The 16,721-nt window shown below is 40.7% G+C and overlaps 1 protein-coding gene across 3 annotated transcripts; it reads left to right on the plus strand.

The window, feature by feature from the left end:
• The first annotated feature begins 315 nt into the window (after positions 1–315).
• LOC146575554 (oxysterol-binding protein-related protein 7-like) lies at positions 316–12,625 on the plus strand. 3 transcript variants are annotated; one of them, XM_085270282.1, is made up of 23 exons: positions 316–527; positions 2,112–2,331; positions 2,537–2,680; positions 2,798–2,851; positions 2,937–3,050; positions 3,143–3,301; positions 3,598–3,739; positions 3,893–4,011; positions 4,467–4,556; positions 4,662–4,806; positions 4,955–5,088; positions 6,192–6,284; positions 6,683–6,863; positions 6,971–7,045; positions 8,365–8,579; positions 8,694–8,831; positions 8,909–8,972; positions 9,070–9,148; positions 9,807–9,951; positions 10,048–10,198; positions 10,416–10,542; positions 10,645–10,767; positions 11,643–12,625. In XM_085270282.1, exons 2-23 carry the CDS (start codon positions 2,164–2,166, stop codon positions 11,749–11,751), a joined length of 2,769 nt encoding a protein of 922 aa, XP_085126408.1. In that variant the 5' UTR covers positions 316–527; positions 2,112–2,163; the 3' UTR covers positions 11,752–12,625. The 3 variants fall into 3 exon arrangements, with proteins under 3 accessions (XP_085126408.1, XP_085126409.1, XP_085126410.1); XM_085270283.1 differs by having other exon boundaries at positions 4,665–4,806; XM_085270284.1 differs by lacking the exon at positions 6,192–6,284.
• The last annotated feature ends 4,096 nt before the right edge of the window (positions 12,626–16,721 follow it).

Raw genomic sequence — 16,721 nt, forward strand, 5'->3', positions numbered from 1 at the left:
CCATACAGACATTAAAGGAAAATGACTTTCTCACTGATGAAAACACTGACATTCACATTTTCAGCAGATTGCTTTCAGAAAACCACTCTGATATCAGACAGAATTGTCAGCTCATTACTCTCTTTAAGACCTTTGTAGGTCAGAGCTAATTACTGAAAGTAACTCAAGACTTTGGCATATCTGTTGATTGCAAATCTGTTCTAACGCATGCCATCTTTGAGATGACAAAGTTGGAAGGCCTGTTTGGTCAGGTCATGTTCCTTAGCTTTCAGCCCCGCCCAGATACCCACTGGCTTTGATTTACACCAGTCTAACAAGCACATCATCAGTCAGGTGTGGTATTGCTTTTTGTTTAACTCAGAGGACAAGAGCAGGGAGATCACACAGTGAAGGAACACCCTAGGAAAGTCTCTGTGCTGTGATTTTTCTCCACAGAAGACATTTTACAGCTCTACAATTGTTTCTGGGAGAAGGTATAAGGAACTGTCTGTGGAGTCCTGCTGCTGCAGCTTGTCAGTCCAACACAGGTGTGTTTCATTTACTATTTTGTCTCTGTGCCTTCCCACTATTTTATATGACTTTTATGTGCATTCTACATAGATACATAGTCACAAATATTACTGTTGATGTAGTTGTCTACTTTTTTACTGTTTGTTGTTGATTGTATGGATAAACTTTTATATTTTTGTTTACGATATACAATCCTGTATTTGCTGTCATATCACCCAAATGTAAGCCATGATTAGTTAGTAGTTAGTTTTAGTTTTGATGGAGGTTTTTCTATCCATATACTGAAAGTCAGACCTGAATCATCTGTAAACTAAGTAGATTGTGTCAGGCATTGATCACATTCTCTATAGTTGTAGTTGTCCCCAAGTAGGACATTAAGATTAATATGTGATTAATATTCCACAGAGAGAGAAGGGTAAAGGTGCAACTGTTCCACCCTGAAGAGAAAACATGCAGTCACATGCAAATCCAAATTTCCTTTAAGTACAGATTATGTGCTCAAGCTGCATGCTTTAAGCAATAAACGGACACCAGTCTCTGGTTAAGACTTCTTGGAATTTCAGACTGGAATTTTGTCAGTGATTCTTCCTCATGTAAGCTGATCTGTCTGAATGAGAAAAAACAAATGTAAGTGTTGGAATTGGGTGTAAGGGTCTTCCGACTTCCCTTCCAAATCGAGTAGGAAGAACCACTGTTGGCTCAGTGGACCATAAGACTGTTGGGTTTTTTTTTTTTAAATTATGCATTTAATTGTCCACCTGCTTGACTTAACAGACTAGTAAGATCTAGACTTCTTTCATACCTCGTGATTTCAGTAGCAGGAAGTATGATATCTCACACACAAACATGGCAGTCAAATAAAACTCCCGAAGTCCCTTTAGCGGTCATTCCTTTCCTCTACAGGAAAATCCTGCTTTTGATTGCAGGTGCCCTTCCCTTTAAGGGAAAACATGGACACGGACCATTGGAGGAAAATGCTCCCCATAGCGTAAGGGCTACCAGATGGTCTGAGTATATGGTTGATGGCTTCATAATACCTTTAATTTGTCACCTCTATGTTCATAACAAATAATTTGTCTTGATCCTTAATCCACATTAAATTTTACGAGCCAATCTAAGATTAAAGTTCTAAAATGGTTTTAAAATGTTTGTTTTTTTTGTTTTTGTTTTTACGTTTGGTGAGACAATTATATCTTCTCAGTTCCTGACTTTAATGTTGTTAAAGTCAGGAACTTAATGGTGACATCATTACAGGCACAGATAAAATATTGCCTTATGCCTGCAGTTTAGACAAACAATGAGACTGTAGATTTGTTTCTGTTTGTACTGTAAAAGGACCACTTGTAACTCTTGGACAAACTAGAATCATGGTTCCACCCAGGCTTCTTTTGTTCTCAAAGATATTACTTTAAAAGTCGAAAGTTGCATGTCTGTGGATACATTTGTTTCTTTTAGAAGAAGGTTTTTAAAACTCTGCTTGTGTCATTCCTGTTATCCACCTTTCCAACTCGGCTTTAATTTTGCTTTGACTGTGACTGTGATGTTGTACATTTGTATGTCATCTTTTTGACTTGTCATGAAGCTTTTTCTTGTCCCCCCAGCACTGTGTACATTGCCATGAGAAACAACTTGGGTTGAAGGTCATTTCTCTCCATGCAACGCTACTCTCATTACATTGCACCAATGGACCCTCAGGTTTGTCCACCACCTCTCAGTAGCAGCCAGTCAGTGATTAGTGGCCTTGACAAATCCCCAGCAAGCACTTTCAGACCTGGCCACTCACGGAGCAGCAGCACAGGTTCTGGCAAGCACTCAAAACAGGTAAAAAGAAAAAAAGACACTAATTATATTGTAAAGTAAAAGATAAAACTGTAACCCACTTGGTACAAATGGGCTTCCAGAGATTTTCTCCATTTCTGCCCCCTCTTGCAATCCATATCACAGAATTCCTCCAATTGACTGACACCTGAAACTAAAAGCTGTGTTTTCATAAATGTAATTTTAAAGTGCTTTCTGTCTCTATCAGTCTCGTCACTGGGAGGTAGTGGATGACTTGCAGCATGCTGACAGGGGCTTGGTTCCAGGGTCATCTGGAGACCTCAGTATTCCTGGGATCTGTGAGGGCTACTTGATGAAAAGGAGAAAATATCCGCTCAAAGGCTGGCACAAAGTGAGAGAATTTAAACTATTTTGCTCTTCCAGTTTCTCAGTGAAACTGTAGTAAATCCTGCAGGGTTGAACAGTGAAGATTTTTATCCACAACTAATTTGCCAAACTCTCTTTTTAGAGGTACTTTCTGTTGGAGAAAGGCATTCTCAAGTACTCAAAGACCCAGCAAGATGTAAGTCCAACACAAAAACATCAAACAATAATGATATGCTCTGATGAAGAATAAAGTGTTAAATGTCCTCTGCCATTGTGTTTAGATTCAAAGAGGGAAGCTGCATGGCTCTCTGGACATCAGCATGGCTGTCATGTCTGTGAATAAGAAGACCAAACGCATAGACCTGGATGCTGGAGACAACCTGTATCACCTCAAGGTAACTTATTGGTTCCAGGATGAGTCAAGTGTTTACTGTGGCTAGAATCGGATGTATCCAAATTAAATAAGTTCTCTTCTCTCTGGTATTAGGCAAAAAGTCACGACATTTTCTACATCTGGTTGACCAAGCTGTGTGCCCATCGTGTGTTCAGAAAAAATGAGGCCATGAGTGTCCACCGTGGTGTGCTTCATGCGCTTTCTTTGGGACAGAGCACTCTCCCGGCTTTCTCTCAGCAAAGCAGAGCAACAGTCAGTATAACTTCCTGCTCCAGTAAACTGTCCACAGCTGAAAGGAAATTTACTTTGTGCTATAGGAATCCAATCAAATGGAGAATCGCAGATAGACTGGTGAACATTTTTGCGACCAAAAAATGTTTGAGTATTAATAATTTGGATGATAATACTTTAGACAGCTGACTATCAAAAAAATACAGAAAATGGTATTTATGTAATCCATGATCACTGTAGTCTGAAAAACAGCAGCTGCCCACAGATACTGTAATTGTGAAAGTGCTTTCTTTTAACCTTGATATATGATCCTGCAGATTCCTCACTATGCCAGCTCTGCATCGGTGTACCATCCAGAGATGGCAAGTCCTGCCCCAGCTGTTGCCAGTCAACCAGGTGTGACCAGCAAGGTATCAGCTTGGCTGCAGCAGACCCACGACATAGATGCAACCTCCAATGGTGAGAGCTGCATTAGAGATGGCGCCAGAAAGAGAGGCCTGATTCTTGATCATATGTCCTCCATATTTAACAATGAATACAGATTTGATCAGTAGGTGTGCCTGTCTCTTCGTTCCATTTCTAAACTGTGACCTTTAACCCACTGCCTATCAGAACTGGCTCGTTGTCAGGCAGATCTGACAGAACTGGCTCAACTTATCCAGAGACTGAATTGGCTGGAAGGAGGCTACCCTATCACTAACACAGACCTGGAGATGCGAATCAGCATGCAGGCAAGTATGCTGGTCCCAAATGTGAATGTGTGTCACTTGTCAAAGAATATTTAACAACCGGGGGGTGAGAAGTAATTTCACACAAAGTTTGATGTTTAATCTAAGCAAAAATCTGAAATGTTTTAAATGGGCTTTAAAATTTATGGTATCAAGCACAATAGGCATCCAGTAAAAAGGCTGTAACACTTCACCATAGTTTTTCTTTAGGAAATGCAAAAAGAAATTAAACAAAATACACCCATAATTGCTCATTCTGAAATATTTTTCCAGGTCATTCACTATCTTAACCAACTATATACCAGATTAGCCTTAACAGCACCATATATAAACTATAGGATGGAACTGTGATATAATGCTGTTGGGATTTCATTCTCAGCTTCAGAATTGCTCCACCCTAACCTGCAAAAGAAAATGGTCTGGAAAAAGAAGCTATAATTTTGTACTTCTGTGTTTAGAATCTCTCCCTGGAAAAACCCAAGAAAAAGAATGGGCGAATGCCGGGTCACTCCAGGACTCTGTCTCGTGCTGAGGCCATGGGGGGAATGGTAGGAATTTGTTACTTAATGTCTTGTTACAGTACCATCAGACAGCTCACCACTTTTTAGCCTCATCCAATTCTGTGACTCTTTTCCTTTTCTCTTCATCTCCAGCAGTTCACTTCCAGTCATCTGAGCACAAATTCCACTTCTGTACAGTCCATTCCAAACTACGTCTACTCTCAGCTGTCCAATCCTCAAGTCACCTCACCTGAAGCTAAGAAGCTCCACCAGGAGATCTGCACTGCTTCTCAGAGAGGTATGGCCTTGCTGCCACTTGGCTAAGTCTGACGCTCTCTGCATTAGCATTGACTTTTTTTCCCTTTACATATTCCCTGACACATTTTGACATATTGCTGAGAGTGTGAGAATCCTCATCTATCACTTACACTTTTGCTGTGTTGCAGTTCACAGTTCTCTGAAGTCCATTCATGAGGTTTTGACCTTGGAGCGTGAGAGACTGAGGCAAGCCTGGACCGGCCCAGACATGCGGCAGAACACCTCACAGCAGCTCGCTACCATCTGTAGCACATTGTCTGAGGTAACAGACACATATGTATACAAACATGGACACTTCTGGCCTATGTGGAAGCAAACTTAACCTGACTTCTAATTCTTGATGTCATAAACCAGATAAAAACACAGACTAGATCCTTCACCATACCCCAGTTAGTGTCTTTCCAACACTCTAAATCTTAGTGTAGCCCTGCAAACGGCAACAATGGGCCCAGCCCTAAGTGATACTGTTGAGCAGGTTTGGGCTGTTTTTAGGTAAGACGGGCACAAGTTAATACAGGTGGAACTTAAAGGAACACACCTCAAGTATTCCTTTCTTTTCACACACAAATATGCATATAAAACGACTGCCGCGTACTGAAACAAAGCAGTCAGGTTAGGGACTTGTTGGCTCCTGCTGTCAGACTGACTGTGCTTATGCAACACTTCTTGCTTTCCCCTTGGCTTCTTACCATGGTGCATGTGACTGCATGTTTGAACATCAGCGGCTGTGACTTTGGGCTTTATTTTGTTAATAGTTGCTTGATATCCACAGTGATGAACATATCCCATGGTTAATAAATGTATGTTATTACCCTGTTTATTTACTGTTATATCACTCTACTGGAAACTGGTGAGACTTTCACCCTCTTGTTCAAAATCGCTTTAGAGTCGTTTACTAACCATAATTTAGTGAGTTTAAAGGGTAAATAAAGTTTTTCTACGAAGAATTGATTGATAAAGATCCATTTTTTTTTTTTTTTTTTTTTTTTTTGCAAGAGGGTGTTTTGTTAATAGTTGAGAGGGTGTTTTGTTAATAGTTATATCCACAGTGATGGATAATTCAGAAATACTAAATGTCTGAAGGGACCTTTCCTAACCTGTACTAAGTTCATTTACTAAAGTCCTACCTGGCCCACTAAAAAGCTCTGTCCTTGCTAAGATATTATACATAATTCAGTTTGATTGTGCTGGTATTTACTGTACTGGAGAGCAACTGCACTTGGCAACAAGTAATATTTGCCTCACCTCTGCTGTGTTTGTGCTTTGGAGTGTGCGTGATATTCGCTGCATGCATTTTTGATCCTGTGTGTTTCTTCTGCACTTCTCCTGCATGGCTTGTGTGCATGTGTGCCTGCGCGCATGCAGCTTGATATACAGTCCCATCTGACCAAAGTCCATTCGCTTTCCCTGTCCTCTGACTCTTCTGAAGAATCCTTCTGCACTGTCCGTCCAGACCAGGTGTGTAGTGTATGTGTGTAGCATTATTATTATTTATTTTTTTCTGGTGTCACTGATAATCATCCTGATTAACATTGAATTCTAGCTCAGGATCATGAAGAAATTTTATCTGACTGAAGCTATAAGATTGTGGGAAACTTTGGTCAAAAGAAGGAAAACATGGAATGATTTACAGTCTAGTGACGTGGGTGGTGGTGCTGCTGTTATTCACAGTTGGGACAGCTGCACCTACAATTGTTACAGAGCAAGTTGTGTGGGTAGCACCTGTTGGAAATAACTGTGCATGTCAGTCGTCACTGTTCTGAATTTACTTCGCAGCTTCGCAGCACTTACAGGTAGACTTGTTTATTGGACTTAAATGGTCAAACTATAGCTGGAACCATGTTTCATCCTTACAGAGAACGCCTTCCTTAAGTCGTCACAGTAACCGTCCACCTTCAGTGGCAGATTCTATGGCAGAGTATTTTGATGCTAGCGAGGTAATAGTGTGCGAGACTTCGTCAGAGGCCGAGGCTTCTGATGAATCGGGCCTGAGTGACATTACCACCACTAGCACATCAGAGCCTGAAGAAGGACATTGTGAGTATTTAATTTCAAATAAATCGCCACTGCACGATTTTCTGTGTCACAACAAAGGTTAACATGAAACAAAAACATCAAGTCATTGTTTCCTCTGTCCTCCACAGCTGCTGCTACTCTTAACTACAGAGAAAGTTTGAACAGCGCAAGTCACAAGCCACGGCCAGTGCCTCCTGATACTGGTAAAGTAATCTTCTGTTAAGCAAACCTGTAAATTTATATTTCAACATGGTAACCGCTAATATGAAAGGAATGATAACAGTAGGACAGACATGGCTGCTAATCGTGCTTCTGATTCACACAAAATTCAGACGTGAAGTAGCCTGTATACATTTGGAACCAAACTGTTGCTTTGTCAAAACCACTTAGAATTTGAGTTGCTTCACCTGTATATGGCTGCTGCTGCAAGCCGCTTTGCAAAGCATGCTCATCCGAGCTGAAACCTATGTCCCAAATGGCACTTGCCCATGGAAAAGGGCAGCAGGACAGCCATGAGCTTATCTGGGCTAATATGAGTTTATCTGGGCTAATGTGAGTTTCTGCCATAACTGGTGCTACCCATGACTCCAAAACCTACCTCAATTATGTTTAGTCCAGTAGAGCTTTGTTGGGTTGACAATAAAACTCTACAATATACACTCAAGTATACAGTGGGGTAAAATGATGTCCTCCTGGATCAAAGTGGCAAACTGTTTAAAAATAAAAAATAAAAAAATTAAAAAAAAATCTCGCTGACCTGCTCCTGATGCTGCAGAGTCGTCTTCTGGATGGAGGAGGAGTAAACAGTTGGTGGGAGGGGTGATGCGGGTCAGCCATGATGCTAGTGGCTTTACGAATGCAGCATGAGGTGTAAATGTTCTGTAGACTGGGTAGAGAGCTGCCAATAATCCTCCGGAGGGCTCTGCATGTTGATGCGTGGCAGTTTCCATACTAGACTATTTAATTGTCATTTGGGAGACCTTCAACATTTCTAACCATGTATGGCCTGTAATTTAATAAGGATCTTAAGAATCTCGAAACATGCTATAAAACAGCAGTTCCCAACCTTTTTTGCACCACGGACCAGTTTGTCTGACAACATTTTCACAGACCTGCCTTTAAGATGTCGTGGATACATACAACAAAATAAAACCAGTACCGGTACCAAAAAAAGAAGATTTATGCATAACACACAGGGAAAGACCCAGGGAAACAGAGTTTAAAAATAACGATTAAAACCATAAATTTCATACCCAAGCCTCAACTCACGGACCGGTACCGGTCCGTAGCCCGGGCATTGAGGACCGCTGCCATAAAAGGTTTTGGAAGCACCACCAGTGAGGCCTGGAACATGTGGATATTGTGATTATTCTTGGTTAGTTGACCAGGTTTATCTCATTTTGTGTGTGGTGTTGTTGTTGTTGTGTGTGTGTGTGTGTGTGTGTGTGTGTGTGTGTGTGTTGTATTTTTAATCATCCATTTTGTTTAATATGTTACGCTGTTTTGTGGTGTTACCATGCAGGTCGTCGCACTACCCTGCCTGCCCCCTGCGCAGACAACAGCCACATTGGCATTATGACCATCCTCTACAACAACATTGGCAAGGATCTGTCCAGAGTGTCTATGCCAGTTGCTCTCAATGAGCCACTCTCATTGCTGCAGAGGCTCAGTGAAGAACTGGAGTACTCTGAGCTGCTGGACATTGCCAGCAACATTGATGATCCATATGAGAGGATGGTGTGTTGGGATTGCTTATGATTTCTGACCCGCTGGGGGTCAAATCAAGTTGAATTTGGTGTAAGGCTTGTTCAGGATTTAGGAAAAAATTGTTTTTGTCTTGTTTGTTTTTAGGTTTATGTAGCAGCATTCTCCATCTCTGGTTATGCCTGGGCATCCTGGAGGAATCGTTACAAACCCTTCAACCCTGTCCTGGGTGAAACGTATGAGAATTACAGAGAAGACAAAGGATTCCAATACATTAGTGAACAGGTAACCTGAAGACATAATGATTCGGCTTATTGGTGTTTTAGAACAGACTTTAATGCTGTATTGTCTTATGTTTTCAGGTCAGTCACCATCCACCCATCTCTGCTTGCCATGCAGAGTCAGAAAACTTCACTTTCTGGCAAGGTGTGTTGTTTTTGTTTTTTGGTTTCTTAAGCAAGTCCCAGATATACAGCAATCAGACCTAACACTGCAGCTTTTCCTTCTTTAATTCTGCTCTCAGATCAGAGATGGAAGTACAAGTTTTGGGGCAAGTCTGTGGAGATCATCTCTTCTGGACTGGTTAATGTTACCCTACCCAGGTGATGATTTTATGCCACTTTTAACCACAAAAGATGTGAAACAAAGGGACAGTGTTTTAATATTAATAGTAGTATACAACACCATACACTAGTACAAGAGATGACAAAGAATCATTGCTCTATATCAAGATTGGTGAATAATTGAAACTTTTACATACAATAATGTTTTTATAAAAAAGGGACTGATCAAAAGCGTGTTTGTTTAGTTTTTTTTGGTTGTTTTTTTTTTAAATAAATAACTGGCCTAATGTTGCTCCAAAGCTGGACAATTTCACCAAACTGTCCATTGAAGGAAGTGCAGTTTCTGGCACTTGCATGTTGGCTTAATTTTTCAAAGGCGTGATTTTTCCAGATAAAAAGGAGAAATGCAAACAGGCTAGAAGATTGATCGGATGAGTGGGAGACCTTGAAAATTATCTTGAGGCTTTTTGGATACAAATGCTGACACAGAAGTGACAATATTAAAAATGTTAGTAAAAAGTAAACAAGATGGACTAAAGCAAAGGATGGCTGGTTTGCAGTTTGCTGTCACAAGGCACCAGCATTTCTAGAAATCCATATACAATTTGAGCCTGTACGATCTACGATCTCATCTACATTTAAAAACTGTTTCAATTTCATTATGCAATGATCACAGTATAATTTGTTTTTTGTTTAGTTATGGTGATCACTATGAATGGAATAAGGCCGTTACATGTATCCACAATGTCCTGAGTCAGCAACGCTCTTTGGAGCACTATGGTGAGGTGACCATCAGAAACACAAAGAGTGATGTGTGCACCTGCAAGATTACCTTTGTCAAGGTAAGGACATGCACATATGCATATTTTTTCTAATTTAGCCAGAGGTCCATGTAATGCATTGAAATTGTGCTAAGTGCCTTCATCTTTTCATCCCAGTCCCGCTACTGGAGCTCGGACAGCAGTAAGAATGAGGTGCAGGGTGTGGTTTTGGACCAGGCTGGGTCAGTGATTCATCGTTTCGGAGGTCTCTGGCATGAAGGCATTTTCTGTGATACACTACCTACACCAAAATGTATCTGGAAACCCAGTGAGTACCACTGTTCAGCGCTCAAATCCCTCACAAATTACTCCAATCCTATGACTCATGTAAAGACCACCGTCAACCTGAGCCAAGACTGACTCATTGATCTCTTCCACAAATGATTAAGCTAATCTACTTTATACACAAACGCTGAGTTTTGTCAACTATGTTCAAGTTTTAGATGAAAGATCTTTAAATATCCACGATATCCTTTTCTATACAGATGTACAGCCTGATGACTATGTCAAGTTCTATGGCTTCTCAAGTTATGCCAGGGAACTTAATGAACTGACTTCAGAATTGAAGGCTGTCCTTCCACCTACGGACACACGTTTCAGACCGGACCAGAGGTATCCACAAGATCTTGTTTAATTTAAACTATGGTAGACTGACAGACATTTCTGCACCATCTTCTGTGCGCTCCAATTCCTTACTCTTGTCTGCTCTATCAGGCTCCTGGAGGAGGGAAAAATAGCAGAAGCAGATAAAAGGAAGGATGAGGTGGAGGAGAACCAAAGGGAAAGGAGGAAAGAAATGGCCAAGAAAGGGGAGGAACACATCCCCAGGTTCTTCAGGTGAGAAGCTTTCCTCGTTGCCTCGTTCTGGTTTTGTGGTGGACTGTCAAAAGTCTAGTTAATAATTCAAGCAGCAACACATCTGGTGTCCTTTTCTTCAGTATCAGCCTTTTTTCTGTAGGAAATGTATATAAATGTCATTTTCTAATCTGTTTACAAGATGTGGGGTTTGCTCAAGCGCATGCCTTTTAATATGGGAGTATTTGGATATTATTTTGAATGTAACAAAGACCACAAGATGGAAAGAGATTACTCTGTCCAACCAATAATGGTGGTAAAAGCTGGTATTTAAAGCACTAAATAATAAACATGATGGCAGTTTAAAAGGAGGGGGAGGGGGGCCCATTTAGTTAAAAAAAAAAAAAAAAAAAAAAAAAAAACCATCCAGGATTGTTTCCCAGACAGGGTATAGGATGGCCTTAATTTTAAGGTGGTTTTAAAGACCTAACTAAACTGTTAGGTCAGTGGCTAATGGCTATCTTTTTATTATTTTATTATATTTTCTTCTACTGTATCATGCTGCTGAGTGACTGCTGCTCGTCAAACACATTTCATTGCAATGTTGACCCTGTGCTAACTTGCATATGACAAATAAAACTGAAACTAATAAGAGCTTAAATAAAATGTTTGATGCCTAACATAGTTGGGTATCAGCAGCTTGTTCTGTTTTTTGTTTTGTGGTGATCGGCTGCCTCACTGATACTGTCAACAGAAGAGGTTCTTGGATGTGATTATAAACGTCACATTCTTTAGTGTTCTAAGAGTCTGTAGTTTCCCACAGAAATCTATGTATTTTTATTTATTTAGGCTTATTAATGTTTCCAGGTTGAATGACATTCCAGTGTTGCATGTCACTAATTGGTCTGTTTTCCCAGAAAATCGGTGGATGAAGCTGGCAGAGAGGTGTGGCTGTACAATGGGACATACTGGATGCTCCGCAAAGACCCTGGCTTTGCCAATACTGAAAATCTGGATCTGTGGTAGAAATCTACACCCACCTGAACATGAGGCTGAATAAAAGCGGATTCATGTGAACACATAATGGCAGAATGAACACGTCGTCAATAAAAGTAATCAGCTATAACTATTTGTGATTATTAGCCTGGTGAAGAATAAACAGTATTGACCCAACAGCGGTGACCAAAGGGCCAAAATACTACTACCAGTGGTGCAAGGGTATAGAGGGAAAGGGCTTTAAGAAGCATAAATGAACCTCTCATTAGTTTCATTTTGGTTCCAGTGTAGAGATGAGATGCTACTAAGGTACAAATGAAGACTGATTTAGATGAAGCCAGATGTCTTTCCTGCCTTTTTGCCTTTCTCTGCCATAAAGAAAATCTGAAATATTATCATTTATGTTTAAGAAGCAAAGCTTAACTTGAATTCTATTTTAAATTGCTGCCATTTAGGAAAAAATTGGGTAAAATGTTTTCTTGATGTAAATAGTAGTTGATTTATAACATTTTATGTCATGTGTTTGTAAATTTTAATATCAGGCTCAAAGTGTTAAATGCTTTCTTGTAGAGGGGCTTATGTGGTATTTTGCAGGTGAACTGGTGCTGTTCTCAGTGGGTCTTACTGTTTAAACAAAGTCTGTATGCATGTTGTGTTGGGTCACATTGGTGAATCCATATACCAGAATGAATCAAGCGCCATTTCAACCCAGCATTCTTCATTTCTCTGTCCTTGATGAGCTGAAACACCTCTTAGACATTTAGACTGTGAGTTGAATCAGTGAAGGGTTTTTATGTTTCAATAGTGGATTTTTTAATAAGGAAAAGAGATGGCTGTTAAATCATTGTGAATGTTTTCTTTCAGTGGTTTAGTTTCAAATAAAAGGTTCTAGATCAACATTAAACTTCTGTTCATTACTAAACTGCACTACAAAATTGCTGCCTAGAATCTGGACTTGTATTTATAAAGATGTGAATATTTGCAACTGTGGTTGTTGTGAAATCCTCCAGTGCTGACTCATGCTCCTGTTTGGTTATCTTTCACGGCTGTCATTATGTTGCACACACAAGCAACTGAAGCATGCTAACACGTAGACAGCAGGTGTACATGTTGTAACATTTGTTTGTTTTTTTTTCCCTTATTCACCAGGAAGTGAAACTCTTAATATTCTTGAGTAGCAGCATATTTAAATCTCTTATCATCCACCGAAGCGGTTTACTATACACAGTTGGCAAGATATGTGGCCTTGTCAGTTTTGTCATGAAAGTGAACTACTTCTTTTTACCTGGCTAAATCACAACTTATGCTGAACACATGACCTGCTCCTGTCCAGAGGTCTTTACAACAAAACCGGCTTCTGGCTTATTCAGGTAATTTTTTTGTACTAATGCGGTTCACTTCTTATCGGGGTAAATCACCATGGTAACTTAAACTGTGAACGTAATCTGCTCCAGAGCAGGTTTGGTTCCAGATTAGAAATCAAGAGACATGCCGTCACCACCTGCTGACCTGACCTGCAGATCTCCAGAAAATGTGACACCATTTTCTGGAAGATTCCTCAGACCTGTGTGTGGGTGTAAAATTTTGTGGGTTTTGTCTTTTTGTTTTTCCTTTTGACAGTGAACAATGCAATGACTGTTTTATTCAAGCTGCTGAGAGAATTAAAAACTAAAGGCAGCAGGTTATGTTCAGAGTTTGGGTTTAAAATCAAGCACTCCATTTTCATAGATTCTTTTATGTAAAGTATGTTTTGAGTGCAACGTGGATTCTCTGCTGGTGCAGCTTGTTAAGGCACACCTTACTAAAACTGCTGAATGAAGCCTTGCATTGTTAATGGAATATCCATGTGTTTGTTATAAATGTTGTTGTGATTATTAGCCTGGTGAAAAATAAACAGTATTGACCCTATAGCAGTGACCAAAAGGCCAAAATCTGCCTATTTGTCTGTTTTTACACAGCTGGAAAGACAAATACACACCAAGAATACCTGTTCAGCCAATAAAATTAATTTCACTTTGATCTGCGACAAACAGACTATCGGGCTGTGAAACAGCAAGCTCTGTTTAAACTGATCCAGTTTAAAGTTTCAGAGCAGTAATGTGCAGCTATAGAGATAAACGGCACTGAGTGCGCAACCAGGGGCCCGTTCTTCGTACGTCGCTTACTACATCCAAGATCAAATGACACATCCAAGATCAAATCATCGCGCTAACTCTGAGCTCGCTATTCCGGTTCCCCGAACACACCTGTTGTTGACGATTAGTATAGCTGGATGAAGTAATGTGAGATCACTGGGTGGCCCAACAGGGGCTACGCATCAATAGTAGAAACATTGATCGGCAACCCTTTGATTGGTCGGCGAAAATGTCGAAGGAGCGCGCTCGGTATTCTTCGGCAGCAGAGCAAGAACTCTTGAGTGAGGGATTTTAGGAGTTTCAGAGTCTAATTAAAACACAAGGGAACACTGCAAAGGCTGCAAAAGCAAGGAGAGAGGGCTGGCAGAAAGTTGCTGACAAATTAAACTCGTAAGTAATTTAATAATAACAATAATAATGGAGTGGATCTATATAGCGCTCTTCAAGGCACCCAAAGCGTTTTACAATGCCACTATTCAGTCACTCTCACATTCACACACTGGTAGCTGTCACAGCTGCCCTGGGACAGAAGCCAGGCTGCCATATCGCGCCATCGGCCCCTCTGGCCAACACCAGTAGGTGGTAGGGTAGATTTATCATATCACACTATATTATCCAATATTATATTACATTATATTATATTACATTATGTTATATTATATCCCCTTTCACATTAGAGCCACAACAGGACCCACTAGAACATGGGAACAAGTAAAAGTGAAATATAAGAATATTCTACAGAATGGTAATATTGATCACTTATATTGCTTTTCGTCTCTTGGACAGAGACCCTGAAATAATCTGTTTGTTTGTTTATAACAGCAACCAAGAAAAGGGGCAGCGCAAAAAAAGACAGGTGGTGGTCCTGCACCCCCTCGTCAACAAGTTGGTTAAGTGAATAATACCCTCACGGGAAAATCGATATCTCTCTATGAGCACACTGTCGCGCTGAGCTAAAGGATCCTGTCTGTCCCGCAATATACGCTGAATTCTGAGGACTCTCCTTATCAATCTTGCACCTTCCGCAATGGGTGGCTCGCGTATACGGACAGGACATGGCTGCAACAGGCTTCCCAAATCCACCTTCGCTTTTATAGCCGTGGTCTCCCATCTTGATTACACGAAGTAAATTGCAATTGCTTCTCTGAAATATGAATTACATCTGTAATAATCACATACATGTAATAGAATGTTAATAGTACATTTCCCTTTTTTAGGAAATGACCTGTATGTATCTGTGTGACATCAATAAAAGGATCAAGTGCTGCATTATCTTTAGTTACATTGATAATATTTATTTATGGTACAACAGTGGTAAAATATCGCTGTTGCTTTCGTATACATGAAGCGGAAATACCTGAGTGGCCGCGATCTAATCCTGTTTACATAAAGTAAACCTGCTCCCGAGCAGGTTTACGCTTACGGCTCTGTTGCTATGACAGCAAGTCCCGGATGGGCTTCGAAGAACCGAACGATCCAGGATCACGCGAAATCGTCAACAGTCAAATCCGGCTAACTTACTTAGCGAGGTACGAAGAACGGGCCCCAGGTATTGAAACTATTAAGTGCAAGTAAATAATATTGTCTCATCCCCAGTGTTGGGCAGGTTACTTTGAAAAAGTAATTAATTACAGTACTAGTTACTACTTCAAAAAAGTTATTTATTTATCAACCTTTATTTAACCAGGAAGATCCCATTGAGATTAAAAACCTCTTTTTCAAGGGAGACCTGGCCAAGATAGGCAGCAGCAGATGTCTCACAGTTACAGAAATTACTCAAACACAGGCAGCAACAACACACATGCAACAATAAGTGAAAGAATACAAATAAAATAAAAAATAAAATTCAAATAAAATAAAAAGTCAGTTAAAATGACAATCTAATTGAAACAGTTGCATGTTATGGACTTGGCCTCAAGGATTCGTAGTTTAGATTTAAAATCACTTAATGAAATGAATTCAGTCATTTTCCATTCCTTCTGCAGTTTGTTCCAGGCCAAGGGTGCTAAATGGACAAAAGCTCTTTTACCAAGTTCAGTTCGGGCAAATGGAACAGAAAGCAACAAGTAACCATGCGGACGAAGAGAATACCGACCAGCATGTTTCATTACAAGCAGGGAACATATATAAGAAGGCAGCAACCCAAGTATCGCCTTATATATAAAACTGTATAAATGACAGTTCCTCCGACTTACCAAAGCAGGCCATCCTACCTGAGAGTATAACTCACAGTGGTGAGTCTGAAATTTACGGTTAGTGATGAACCTCAGAGAAGCATGATACACAGAATCAACCATTCGAAGACATTCCCGGTCCCCAAAAAGAACCGGCCCAATGAGCTGAATGACTTCCGACCGGTGGCACTGACGTCACATCTTATGAAGACTCTAGAGCGGCTCTTCCTCAACCTCCTCCGACCACAGGTACAACATGCCCAGGACCCACTACAGTTTGCATACAAGGCGGGTGTCGGAGTGGAGGATGCCATCCTGTACCTCCTACACAGAGCCCACTCACACCTGGATGGGGGAAAAGGCACGGTCAGGATCCTGTTTCTTGACTTTTCCAGTGCCTTTAATACCATCCGGCCCTGTATGCTTCAAGAAAAACTGAACAGGATGGAGGTGGACCCCTGCCTGGTGGCTTGGATCTCTGACTACCTCACCGACAGACCACAGTACGTCAGGCTGAAGGACATCACGTCTGACACAGTGGTCAGCAGCACAGGAGCACCACAGGGAACTGTGCTGTCCCCTCTTCTCTTCACCCTGTACACCTCTGACTTCTGCTACAACTCTGAATTATGCCACATTCAGAAGTTTGCAGACGACACAGCCATCATGGGGTGTATCTGGGATGATCAGG

The sequence above is a fragment of the Mchenga conophoros genome, linkage group LG4, assembly GCF_057382185.1.
Source record: "Mchenga conophoros isolate Kocher_MC1m ecotype Shallow Benthic linkage group LG4, M_conophoros_male_GT1.1, whole genome shotgun sequence".
Classification (NCBI taxonomy): domain Eukaryota; kingdom Metazoa; phylum Chordata; class Actinopteri; order Cichliformes; family Cichlidae; genus Mchenga; species Mchenga conophoros.

Bases quoted from the DNA above. Each gene is read 5' to 3' on its own strand.
- LOC146575554 (XM_085270282.1), top strand. From the start codon at position 2,164: ATGCAACGCTACTCTCATTACATTGCACCAATGGACCCTCAGGTTTGT. The intron at 4,807-4,954 runs GTATGGCCTTGC...GCTGTGTTGCAG, and splicing joins CTGCACTGCTTCTCAGAGAG to TTCACAGTTCTCTGAAGTCC. The intron at 10,768-11,642 runs GTGAGAAGCTTT...CTGTTTTCCCAG, and splicing joins CACATCCCCAGGTTCTTCAG to AAAATCGGTGGATGAAGCTG.